At 36.2% G+C, this 12,848-nt stretch overlaps 1 protein-coding gene across 4 annotated transcripts in view; it reads right to left on the reverse strand.

The window, feature by feature from the left end:
• The window catches only part of INPP5F (inositol polyphosphate-5-phosphatase F), a 47,042-nt gene that overhangs the window by 2,748 nt on the left and 31,446 nt on the right, over positions 1-12,848 (reverse strand). For 3 of the 4 annotated variants that reach the window (XM_030030484.2, XM_030030485.2, XM_030030486.2), the window contains 11 exons: positions 11,963-12,030; positions 11,394-11,518; positions 9,680-9,757; positions 8,814-8,934; positions 6,582-6,710; positions 4,973-5,090; positions 4,237-4,435; positions 3,149-3,220; positions 2,980-3,053; positions 1,554-1,682; positions 702-789 (listed from right to left, as the gene is read on the reverse strand). In XM_030030484.2, coding sequence (XP_029886344.1) covers positions 702-789; positions 1,554-1,682; positions 2,980-3,053; positions 3,149-3,220; positions 4,237-4,435; positions 4,973-5,090; positions 6,582-6,710; positions 8,814-8,934; positions 9,680-9,757; positions 11,394-11,518; positions 11,963-12,030 — 1,201 coding nt within the window. Of the gene's footprint in view, positions 1-701; positions 790-1,553; positions 1,683-2,979; positions 3,054-3,148; positions 3,221-4,236; positions 4,436-4,972; positions 5,091-6,581; positions 6,711-8,813; positions 8,935-9,679; positions 9,758-11,393; positions 11,519-11,962; positions 12,031-12,848 lie in introns of those variants that run through there. The other variant, XR_003925764.2, reaches the window with a different exon arrangement.

The following is a 12,848-nucleotide window of genomic DNA, read 5'->3' on the forward strand; positions in this document are numbered from 1 at the left end:
ACTTCAGCTAGCCATCCTCTCTTATTTCTACTCCATTGTCTTTTGTAAATGATTTCCTCACTGTTAACACCTCACCAATATTTGTAGATAAAGGTTACTTCTGTTTAATTATAGACAATTGACTTACTAGAATTTTTTAGATAGTTTTCTCTAGTAAGTACTTTTAATTCTCAACTATGCTTTCACATGCCTTCTCTTAATGGGCTTGCAAAACAACAATTTCTGTGCCATTCTGACTAACACATAGGAGTTCAGAAGTTTAACTTCAGCCATTTCTTCACACAAGACCTGTAACGTTATCTGGATTTGTTAAACACCCAACTGCAGTGGAATCCAAACCAGATTTACACTCCACAGGTTGCCCTCCTACTACAGAAGCAGGCATTAAGTTCAGATAGGAAAAATTAAATTTGACAAACTAATCACGAACCATCTGATCTGCAGTACATTATTTACATTTGGTAGTGTAAATTGCCTATAAGCACACATGTATAAAATAGTATTCTTGCTTATACTTTTAGGTAAGCACCTGCAGACAGTTATTACTGGAAGCAGCATACAAACAAATTAACTCCTATCACAGTAGCTAGATACAGACATTTCTTCTAGGCATTGTGTGCATGACTGTTACCATGTACTCTTAGCCACTGAGAAGAGAGCAAAAATAGGACACAGAAGGTTCACATCGTTTAAGTACTCACCTCTCTAGCTTTTTCTCAATAATGGGCACATCTAATCCCATTGCTTGCTTTGTGATTCTCAGCATTTCTGCAATGCACTGAAGCGTGTCTGAAATCCAAGTAGCAGCCTGTCAGACCCTTAAAAAAAACCCCTTAGAATCCCATATTCCAAAATCTACAGAGAAATCAGTCTAATTTTAACATAATTAAGTTTGTTTAGTTTTGTTGGTTGTTTTTTTCTTTCATGCTACAGAATAGTTGCACCCTAACAAGTTGCAATTCTGATTTAAAGCTTACAAAGTAAACGTCACAAACAGACTCTCCTTAAGCCCTAAATAGTGGGTGTAAGTGAATGACTGCCACAATTCATCATTTGTGGAAGGAAGAGAAGCAATTATATTTATTTTAATCCTTGCTGACAAAACTCAGTGCTCCAGGTAAGAAGTGATATTTTTCCCTTATTAGTGTTCATTTAATTTAGTTAAACAACAAGCAAGAACATTTCTAGGCATTGATTTCACTAAATAAATCAATTTCTTCTGCTCTTTAGGAGCTAATTTCAGGTTTGTTTTATCCTGTTTTGGAGCGGTAAAGATCTGGACATGGAAATGTCTCAATTCTAGGGAGACACGTTGCTTTAAAGCCATATCCGAAACTTATTCTTCTTGCATTAAAACTGTAACATCCTAGTGTTCATGCAGGAAGCCACATACAGGGTTCTTTTGTTGGTTCCCCACCCCACACACCTAGATTATATTAAAATTTATCCTCCTTCAGAAGTTATTCTAAAAGCAATGGAAAAAGTGTTTCCTAGAGACACACTGGTATACTGAAGACACTTTTACGTATAAAACTTTTACATATGAAACAAACCTTTTCCATCTTCTTCTGGGTTGCGTACCACAGCTCTAAGAGTGTGAAAATATCCACTCATTTCCTTGTATTTGTAATGCAGCCTCATGCAAGAGAACTTGGGTTTGCCAAAGAGAGTAGGCTCCGGCCCTGAGAAATAAGCCAGGAGGTTAGAAAACTTCTTCAAAGAAACACTGAAAGAGATATTGCAGAGACTGTACCTAAACATATGTAAGGGTTGACAATCTTTTTCAGCATAAAAAGCTTCACGTTTTCTTTAAAGTAGGATAGACATTTTAAATGACAAGTTTTTCACAATAACTAAACAATCGATTATTTACAAAAAGCAATTAGACTCCCTATATATGTCTAGTATAACCCAGCCTAATTGTTTATTACAGATCACCCTTTCAAATAGAAGAAAAAAAATTCTACAGCTATTACATCCTGTGTTTCAGGGTATGCTCCTGCAAGGATTAAAGGGAAAGCTAATATATTTTTACCAAGTGGAAGCAATGTAAGTTTCAAGATTTAGACCAAGTACTTCAACTCCTCAATGCACTGCATCATATCTGTATCATTAAACAGGGTGGGGGTTTTTGTTTTTATAAAGTATTTGGTCAAGATGTTTCAACTATATTCTGTACATCAGGATGTATTACAGATCTCCACAATACACAAGTGAGAGAGACCTTTCCACTGAACTCTTAGAAATTGCACAGACATAGTGAAAGTTACAGTAAGGAGATAATGAAATCACTGTGTTGTGTAATGGATGATTAAACTCTATCGGGGGGGGGGGGGGGATGGTACACACTGGGGACCACAAAATTTCCCTCCCTTCTCTCCAACCAGAAGACTTCTCATCTGTAAAGTCAGAGATATCACATCTTTAATACTTTCAGCAGAAAATGCTGGATTTAGCCTGCAGATGTTACATTTTTTAGTCAATAAAATCAGCATAACAAGGTGATTTCATAATAGCATGTTTCTTATCAGACCTTGAGAAGAGTTTTAAAAAGCTATGAAACAGATCTAAAGTACAATTCAGAACCAGCTGATGGTATTTGGATCAAAGAAAGTGCATCAAATGCACAAACCTGTGATTTATGATAGAAGTTGATCAAATTGTTACTGCCATTGGATAAATAAATGACATTTGTTTTGATGAATCCATGGGTTTAAGACTTTTAAAGAGAGAAAATTTTAGAACCCTACCAGTGATCAAAGTTTCCATTTCAAGCAGTAGCAAAAAACAGGACTGTGAGAGAACAGACTCAACTCACATCCATTCATCAGCCAGAGAGTACGTTTCTACCTATGGTGGGCTACGCAGGATATATGCAATACATTGAGGCTTGCCATTTCAATGTGTTTGTAGGATGCTTTGATAAGTGCTCAAGCTATCGTTAAGAGCATTCAAGATCCATGGTGACTACATTCTTACCTATTTCTATTTTTTCCAGAGCTTCAAGACTTAACCTTTGGTACTGATTGACCTTGTCGATTTCATCATCATAACTAGAAAAAAAGAATCAGAATTTAATGCTTCCTACTGATCTAAAACAAAGCTTCTAGAAATAAACTACACATAGTAAGAGAAAGTGGTAACTTACTAGGCCACGTAGTAGGCAGAATTAGAAAGTAACAGCAGAACATCCACATCCTTATGAGTGGCATCAATGAGACTAAGGAAGAGGAAGAAGAAGAATGAATACAGGGGAGAAGGTTTTATTTGCACAGCTGTAACCCATCCCCAGTGTATTTTAGGAACACTCTTCTACAGCTGAAGGCACATTACAACAGGAAGTTTCAGTTATGGTATGTTATGTGATGCTGCTACCTCTTCACAGCCACTGAAAAAACAGGTTAGGCGAGACACTTCACAAGCCAAAACACAATGTGTCATTAGACTTACCATACAATAAGTGGATCCATGTAAGCAACATTGTCTCTCTCAAACCTGGAGTTACCTGATAGCTCAAATAGGGCAGCAGCAGGTCCAAAAAATAAATAGAAAACCCACAAGCTATTCAAAATGCTAAGAAATGGAAAAATATCTCAGACTCAGTTAAGGTGATGAGTTGGTGCTTTAAATAGCTATCATAACATCCTGCTTTGCTATTTTTAGATGCTGAAGTTTAAACTGCAGAAGATCTAACCACTATTTTTCTTTTACAAGTTAGTGAACTCTGAACTTGATAAGGAGTCTTATCAGTAAAGTTGGAATTTATGCTCACTACTTTCATGAAGAGAAATCTAGGCTTTCCTACTATTGGCTCATTATACAAGAATTTAATCTGATCAGATATGGCTTTGAAGTCAAATTACACTTTCCCTATAAAGCAATAAGGAACAACAGTTCCTCAAACAGCCCCTTCTAGAACTAAGGGTGGTTAGAAGTTCTCTTCATGGCACCTAGCACATTTTGGCAATATTAACTGAATGCATGCAATTCCAGGTGATGTCTCAAAGGTAACTCCAGCATGCACCATTTTTATGGAACTTTGGGAAAAGCACATGTTTAGAGGACCTTTTCTTTTACAATTACAAGTGTTCAATCCCTTCAGGGACTCTTGTCATTCTACAAAACTGCCCACTTGTATTCTGTTAACACATTAACTATCAAAATCATTTAACATCAGTAGTAATTAACAGAGGTGTCATAGTAGCAGCTGATCAATTATGACTTTATTCAGCAAACCTTGGGTCACAGTCAATAAGTGCCCATCCTCCATGGAATTTTTCATCATCTGGTAAGAGCAGTTTCATGTAGCTCTGCAACAGCTGGCTGATCAATTCCTGATGGCTCCTCAGGTTCTCCTTGTGCAGAGCTTCGTGCTCTTTCTCTTTTGTAAATATGGAGTAAAGATCCTCTGTTACAGGGATACCCTGCATCAAATCTAAATAAAAATCCACAAAACACCAAACAAGAAACCAACAGTTAAAAGTGATATACAGCAATAGTCTGTTGATTACTTTGTAAATTCCTTCCAAAAGTTTTGTATTTGAATATACTCTTGAAAAACTTTCTGGATAGAACATTGCCTGAAACTGAAAACTCAGTAGGTATAACACTATTTTCTCTCAGTGAAAAGCAAGAGTTAACTCACCATTTTAAGAAACACTTGCTACACAAATTTAACTTTGTCTAAAAAAAGAGATCTTACAAGACAGTTAATGCTGAAATGAAGTTAGAAGCAAATTCTACAATTAGTTACACTGCATGTAATCCTTCTGAATTGAGTGTTGTTTAGTTTCCAAATGGAGAATGACTGTTGCACATGGTGTCCACTACATATACATGAACATTATATGCACTCAAGGTCCTTTTAGGCCTCAGGAAAAAAAAAAAAATCCATCAGAAGGATAAAGCCAAGATGATTTTAATATACTTTTCTAAATACCATAGTTCAGCTTAGTTGAACCTGTATTCTTACCTATGACTGCTTGCCTATAAGCATCCCTGAAACGGTTCAAGTAGTATCTGTTTGCAGAATTAACTCCATCCTTCATTACCCCTGCCAACTTTCTTTCACCAGTCCTTGTGAAGTCACCCTGTTACAAAGAACATGTGAATCACGCACATATGCAACTTTGACATAGCAATCTCAGCTCAAAAGCTTTGGCATTCTGAAATTTAGAACTGAATAGATGACAACTCAGAAATTATGTTCAAGTAACTATTTCATATAGAAGTTGAAAATATTGATTTTCAAAAAGCATCTACTTCTCATGGCATTGTTTAACTCTGCAGGGAATCTTATGCTTTTGACAGACATGACTGTATATGAAGTCCTAATGGAAAGCAGTAATCTGGACATACATGCCAGCTAACAAAGCAGAAATTTCAAGACATCAGTCACTGGGAGGCTTGAATACCTCAAAAAACCACCACCTTATTTTTTGGCCTTTAATGTAAAAGGAATGCTACTGGAACAATGGGGAAGACTGGAGCTTACTGAAAAATGGTTTTCATCTTCTCTGCTTCTGCTACCAAAACAAGACAAGCATAACATACTGAAAGAAAATAGTATATATCCTCACAAGCTCAGAAACAAAAGAAAGTTTCTAGGCCACAAAAGGCTTAGAATTTGAATAAAAAGCAGTTTTGGTAGTTACACTTCATTAGAGGACTCTATTTTCAGAGACTCTCTGAGCATTGGCACAGAGCAGTTGTAAAAGCCACACCAACTACTATGAAGAACACTTAATTTGAAAGTGAAACACACTTGAAGTATCAAACAAAATAAATTTAATCCATGAACCTCAATTGTGAGTACAGAAATCTTGAAGCAGAATGGCTGAAAATTTAGATCTATAAATTGAGTTCTGTGCTTCAGATTTAAAGTTAAATATTCGCAATCAAGACAAGTGTGTCAGGCTCGGTCTTATAATTTTTTTAAAAATATTAATGTAATAGACTAATCAAAGTTCAGTAGAGAGACTTAGAAAGAGATTTAAGTGTTAAGCATTTCCACTGTAAAGGTTTTTCCAATGCCAAATACCAGGAATACAAAAAATTGTTCCGCCAGTGACTATACACACAGAAAATAGCTCAAATTCTATGACTTTTCAAAGCAGCAGGAGTGAACAGTAAGGAGTTTCATGCCTGATTTCTGATCTTGGTAGACAGACTGCATTACAACTAATTAATATCACCCTGCTACCTACATATCCTGATCTTCAGTCCTTCAGAGTATTTTTTTTGAAGTACTGTAACTGTACTATAGCCATGTTTAAATTGAATTAAAAGTAATGCTTAATATAGATCTTAAACTCTTAGGTCAGCTATGCTTTGTATCTAGACATGAAACTAACAGAATTAAGTTAAAATACAGCCAGCACTGCCACAGGACACCTGGACACTCAAGTCTTCTCCAATTCACACTAAGTGTGATACAAAATATTCTTCTATTGAAAGGCCTCATACCTCTTCAAGACAAAAACATGCAGAATATTAGGCTAACTTTGTTACATATACAAGAGTTCTCCATTGGACATAAAACATACTAATCATCACAACAGGTAACTCTCTTCACCCTTTACCTTTAAGGCTGCTGTGCCAGCATACTGCCGGCTTATGGCATCTCCGTTGTTTGCCCATATTATCTGGTAGATTCTATTGCATTTTACTGGCAAAGGCTGTTCTGGTGGCATCACACCTAGTTTTTTGAGCTGAAATTTGACATACACATTAATATAAGGTTCAAAATTTAAAAAAAATTTTAAAAAATCATTCTCAATAACAGAGCTTGATAAAGAAAATGGGAACACTTGCCAAGCATTTAATTGTTGCATTTTATATGATCTGAAAAAGGAACCAATTCTGCTAATTTGTCAGATTAAATTAATTGTTAGCAATTAATCACTAATTCATTGTAAAACACCATATACAGGACACAGCAGTAATATATTAGTTATGGATGTAGGAGTCAATCTTCAAAAAAATTAGCTGAAGGAAGACAAGTTACTCTAGATTACTCAAGATATGGGAAATAGTTCTCTATAGAAAATAGAAACATCAGAAGAACAGACATCACAGAACTTTAACATGGATAAACAAGTTAATGTCTTCTATTGCAAAGGCATTCGTGACCTCAAAGGTCTGAAAATAAATGGAATCTCTTTCCAGTTACAAGAAAAAGCACACCAGATTCTTAATCTTCTGCTTCTAGACACTAAAGCAAGCGTATTGACTCCATCTTCAACTTTAATCCTCCCCCAAAATAAAACCTTAAAACGACTTCATATTTTGTGTTTATTTTTAATGCTTGTGCATTTTGGACAGTTACTGTTTAACACTGATACTGAATATAAGATATCTTACTCTTCAGAACAACCAGTACTTAAGTTTTCCCAAGATAAGTCTGAGGTACAATACAAACTTTAGTCTTTACACACACTAAATTGGTAAAGCCAGACATAACATAACTGCAGTGTAGTCACTGAATGTTAGGCCAACTGCAGGAATAACTTGGACTAAGTCATAGGCAAACCTCAATTTAAAACCAATAAAAAAATGCTCAAGCACTCTTTGCAAGTTAGATGAAAATGGATACAAGCCTGTTCATTGACTTTGAAAGCCCTATCAAGTTTCCAGCCAAGAGAAACAAGTCCTATGGTTCTAAGGAAGTACAAAGGTAAGGCACCTGTAACTCTCAGTCTTCCACTTTATGTCAGTCACCTTCCAATGCTTAGGGCATTTCTCAGTTACGAATTGATTCCAAAGTACTTCAGCTATAATACAATAATGATGTAGCACATCACAAGCTAATACTATAGCAATGATTACTGAAGTCCTTCACAACAAATCTATGTATGTAACTCTTGATTTTGAAAGGCTGCCTTTGGACCCAGATTTAACATATACAGAAATCCTATTCTAAAATAACACCTGTGGGATTGCTGGTGCCAACCCTCATCCCTAGTACTTTTTTCTATGTTGGGAGTTCATAAAAGCAGATGACAGACAGGAACTGCCAGATACAACGATTAGAGCCATTCATTTTTCACCCTAATGAAGGGCCCACTTCATCCTTACCCTTCACTCTAAGCATAGTCAGGTTTGTTCATTTTTGGCTGGGCGGTAACTGAGGCTTCAAAGTTTCAGTTACAGTACTATTAAGCCTTCACAAGGGAAGACAATCATCACTGAGCTTCTATATCAAAAAGCAAATGGGGTGCAGGGCAAAGAGGAGGAAGACTAAAGGAAAGACTCTCAGCCTGCTTAGAAATGCCTTCTCTATGCAGGGAGAACTATTCCAGAGCACAGTAGTCAGCCATCTGGGGTATTTACATCATGAATTAGTTATTCCTCTACATACAGAAGAGACAACTAATCTCCCTACCTGCTGCACCACCATATTTCACTTCAAAGTGGCTAAAATAGCATCCAACTTCTAGTTAGATTTTAGTCCTTTAACATCTCATATGGGGAAGGGATTTATTGGGGGGGGGGGGGGGGCGCAGGGAAGGGTTGTTTTTAAAATTTGTATTACTGCATAACTTAAAATGGCCAAATCAAAACAAGAGAATCCTCTCTACGATGTGGACACAGTCACTTTTTCCCTGACAGAGGACACTAGGCATCCCTCTTTTAGAATTATTTCAAGTTATTTTAGTTGTACATATTACTTTCAGCTTCATAACTCTCCAAGTAGTTTGCAAAGATCCTTTTCAGTAGAGATTAGTTTAGTATTTTTCAAACACACAGGTTTCCCTGTGAATAACAAGTTCTGAGGTACTCAGCACTTGAAAAAGTACATTAGTTATACATGCCTGCTGTTCCATGACCACCCTTGCAATAGCAGCCTGCACAACATTGGTACGATCCAGACAGTCCATGCAGTTAACTCGAAAAATTCCTTCCTGTTTACAAATCACACCAGCTTGGTCAACCCTTTCAACAGAAAAATAGAGCAAAAGCATACTGAGACACTTAAAATCCAGTGTAGTTTATCAGCTTCTACAAACAGTAGAAAACTTTACAGGTGGAGTACTATTTATAGTTACACTCATCACCCAGCCACACCCCACTCAGAATTAATTACTCTTGTTCCCACCTATTCACCTCTTTAGGTTAGATATCCAACATACATCCTATTGGGGCCATAAACTTGATAGGTAATCAGATGTTGAATTTAATTCATACATATATAATACAAGCTTTCAAGAGAAAAGGCATTTAATTTCAAAAAACATAGAAGCCAACAACGACAGCAACACCTCACTCACAAAATGCATTGAACAATATACAATAATTGAAGACTGCAGCCATACTCATTACCAAAATGCATGAACCTTAATCAGTAAAAACTAAAGCTCAAACATGCCTACTGTTTTCAATTGTAAGGTTGGCATTCTACGGTTTGCGTGTCAAATACAAAGTGTTTCACGTTAAATACAAGAAACCCTAAAAGTGTTAAATACAGTAAGCCTCAGGCAGAAAAACAGCGTCTGAGAATTTTTGCTGTTATGCATGTAGAACACCAATACTTCAGAACAAAAAACTGACACACAAGCTGCGTACCACGAGAGGAATATAAAATATACCAGTTATGACAAAATCAAGGCCTCTGAATATGCACTGCTTTATTTTTTTTCTACAAATACTTCATACTAGTCTAAAACTGTTAAGTACCTACCAGCACCACTTCATGTCAAGAATAATATCATGAATGGCATCAGTCAGTGTTTGAACATTTTCAAACTTCATTCCTCGGCTAAAATACAGAATTTCACAGAAGTTAGTTTGAACTAGAGTAGTGACATTTCTTTACTTAATTATTTTATATTATTTGTAATGTTAACAAAAACAGCATTTTTGGTTAAGTGGGAGAGACAAACATTCTCTCTTGCAATAAACTTAAAATAGTTCCGAACATTGTCTGCTATTTAAAAGTACAGTTCAATATCTAAATCCAAGCCAAGAGCTTCAGATCTTTAAATTCTCAAGAATTTGCATTCTTGAATGCTGCTTCCATAAGGAAGAACAAGTGAGCAGCTATTCAGGCATGTTCAATATCCCGTCCTCGTTTTAGGCAGTCTCAACAAAAGTAACCACTATAGATTTGAAATTGGGATGGCCTTCCCTGCTTTACCAGTGATTCTACAGAAAAAACAGCTACAGACACATCATCCCCTCCTCCTCCTCCCACCCCGCCAGGTTGTTTTCAGCATTGTTCCCTGTTCACTCACAGTGCAAAAATAAACAGTCCTGGTCACTACAGCAGTTCTCAGGAGAAAAGCAAACAAACAAAAATGAAAGCTCATTTAAAAGAGTAAGTATCAGATCAATTCAGGATATCAACAGTCCTACAGAAAAGAAGTCTCAAATGCAATTACTATTTTGAGGGTGTTTTCCCTTTTCCCTTCCCCTCTCAGACAATATCTACTAATGACATACTTATTCAGTCAGTAATGCTTTCCCAGGCCAGATGTAATCCCTAGATTAAGTTAGGAAATGAAGATTAAAACAGTTTTTAGACCCCATATTCATACACAAATACAGTCTGCTTGAGGGAAACATGAGAAATGCATGCCTGTGACAGATCACATGCTTGGGCATGTGAACACTGCACTAGACCAAGCTAACATCAGAGTGGAGTCATGAAAACACAAACTATTTATACCGGATTAAAATAAAATCCAGTGTACTTTATAATGGAAAAACAGCATTAGGGTCCTGAAAGAACCCATCGTGTGTTTATAGAAACAACCAAGAGAAACAAGAATAGCTTGTAGTAAAAGATTAAGAGCAGAATGTTACATAGTTTGAAAAGCAGGTCAGCCACAGCTTTACATTCATAGCATGTTTAAGGAAACTCTCTTGCTTAAAATGCTAACAACTTCTAAGCTTTGCCTAATAAATAACTGCATGTTTAACTGGTCAGGGACACAAGATCAACAAACAGCAGTGTTTGGTTACTCAAATTTGAACTTTTATAGTGCTTCAGTTTACAAAATGTATTATAGAATCATAAAATCATAGAATCATTTAGGTTGGAAAGGACCTTTAAGATCATCAAGTCCAACCATCAACCATGCCCAATAAACCATGTCCTGAAGTGCCTTGTCTACATGCATTTTGAATACCTCCAGGGATGGTGACTCCACCACTTCCCTGGGCAGCCTGTTCCAATGCCTGACAACCCTTTCAGTAAAGAAATTTTCCCTAATATCCAATCTAAACCTCCCCTGCTGCAACTTGAGGCCATTTCCTCTCGTCCTGTTCTTCCTATTTAAAAGGAAAGTGTTTCATGCAGAAGTAGAAATAATAATGGCTTTTCTCCTCCCTTCTAGTCTCCTTTCATGCTAATAAAAAAAGATGCAAAGTGCCATTTTTAAAATGTTTCTTACCAGTGCTCATGGAAGTCAAATGAAACATAAGTCAGATTTGCGTTGTTGTATAGAAGAACTTGTTTAAGGTAAGCATCTCCAATAATCTTCTCTCTGCCTGTCTGATCCACCAAATTAATAATAACCTGTTCAAAAGTGTAATTATTTAACACTTGTCATCTGCCACACAACTTGCTTAGTTGCTTAGCATGGAATAATAAATAGTCCAAGAGTTAAAAAATTTGTAGGCAATCTTGAAGTTACAGTCTTTGCTACATTGTACCCAAGATCAAATAAGCACCAACAGTTACCTGCCTACCTGAATTTTTGTACAGAGAAGCTATGAATTCACAGGACAGGTACACAAAAGTGGGGCTTACACATTTCTGTAAGTTATTGCTGTTTTTTAGAGGTGACTTACAAGGATACTTGAAAAGCTTAGTAAAATTCTATCTATGTACCACCCTTCCAATTGTCTACGAGCTTCTAAAAAAAAAAATCACAATCCATATCACCAAGAAAAATCTAAAAACATTAACTTCCATCCCCTGCATTTTCAGAAGATGACTATTTTATCATGTAGCACTCACCTGCTTTTTGTAATTTTTCAGCTGTTCTTCAAAATGTGCACGAAAACAGGACACCGTTTCATTTTCACCTACAAGGCAGAGCAGTGTTAGACAGAAACAGCCTGTTCAGCAACAAGTCCTGTCTGAAGTATTAAATCACACCCAAATCTATACTCTAAGAAACCAAGATAGCTTTGCTTAAAGTACTTAAACGCACAACATAACACATTCTACAGAATTACTTGTAGAGGTCTTCCATCAACTTGCTCAACTTCAACATTGTTGTTCTACTACTATAGTATATAGGAAACACCATTCTTAAATTTTGCTTTATTTTGCTTTTTGTGCAGAGCAGATTGGACAAAAATTTAACTTCTAATAATCCTGTTTAATCCTTCCACATATGCACCATACACCCACATAAACATCTCTTCCAAAAAGAAGAGTGCTTATATTTGTTTTGCATCTTTTGAAAAAGCAAACTGAAGTACAAAAAAGGTTTGCAAATTGCAAAGGGGCACATGCAGGACAGGGGATAATACTGAAAGTGTTACCCAGTTGTCCTAGAGGACAATACTACTTGCAACTAAAAACCAAAAATGCTATCCAGTTGATTCAAGTCATTACTGATTCCTTGAAGTCTCAATTCCTACCCGTAAGTCTATCAGATTAAATGCAATTCCTCAATTTTTTTTTTTTAAATAATCCTACTAAAAAATAAAAAAAGAAGAAAATAAGATGTGAAAAAAAAAAAGAACTGCTCAGCTTTATAAACAGATGTCACAGCACAAGCTTATCGGGGGGGGGGGGGGATTAGGAGATGTTTTATTTTTATTTTCCTCACTTTCTGAATTTATTTAAATTTTCATTTCCATGATGTGGCAACAAGTCATCCCTCTCCAGTAAT

Source organism: Aquila chrysaetos, chromosome 11 (assembly GCF_900496995.4).
Source record: "Aquila chrysaetos chrysaetos chromosome 11, bAquChr1.4, whole genome shotgun sequence".
NCBI classification, from domain to species: Eukaryota; Metazoa; Chordata; class Aves; order Accipitriformes; family Accipitridae; genus Aquila; species Aquila chrysaetos.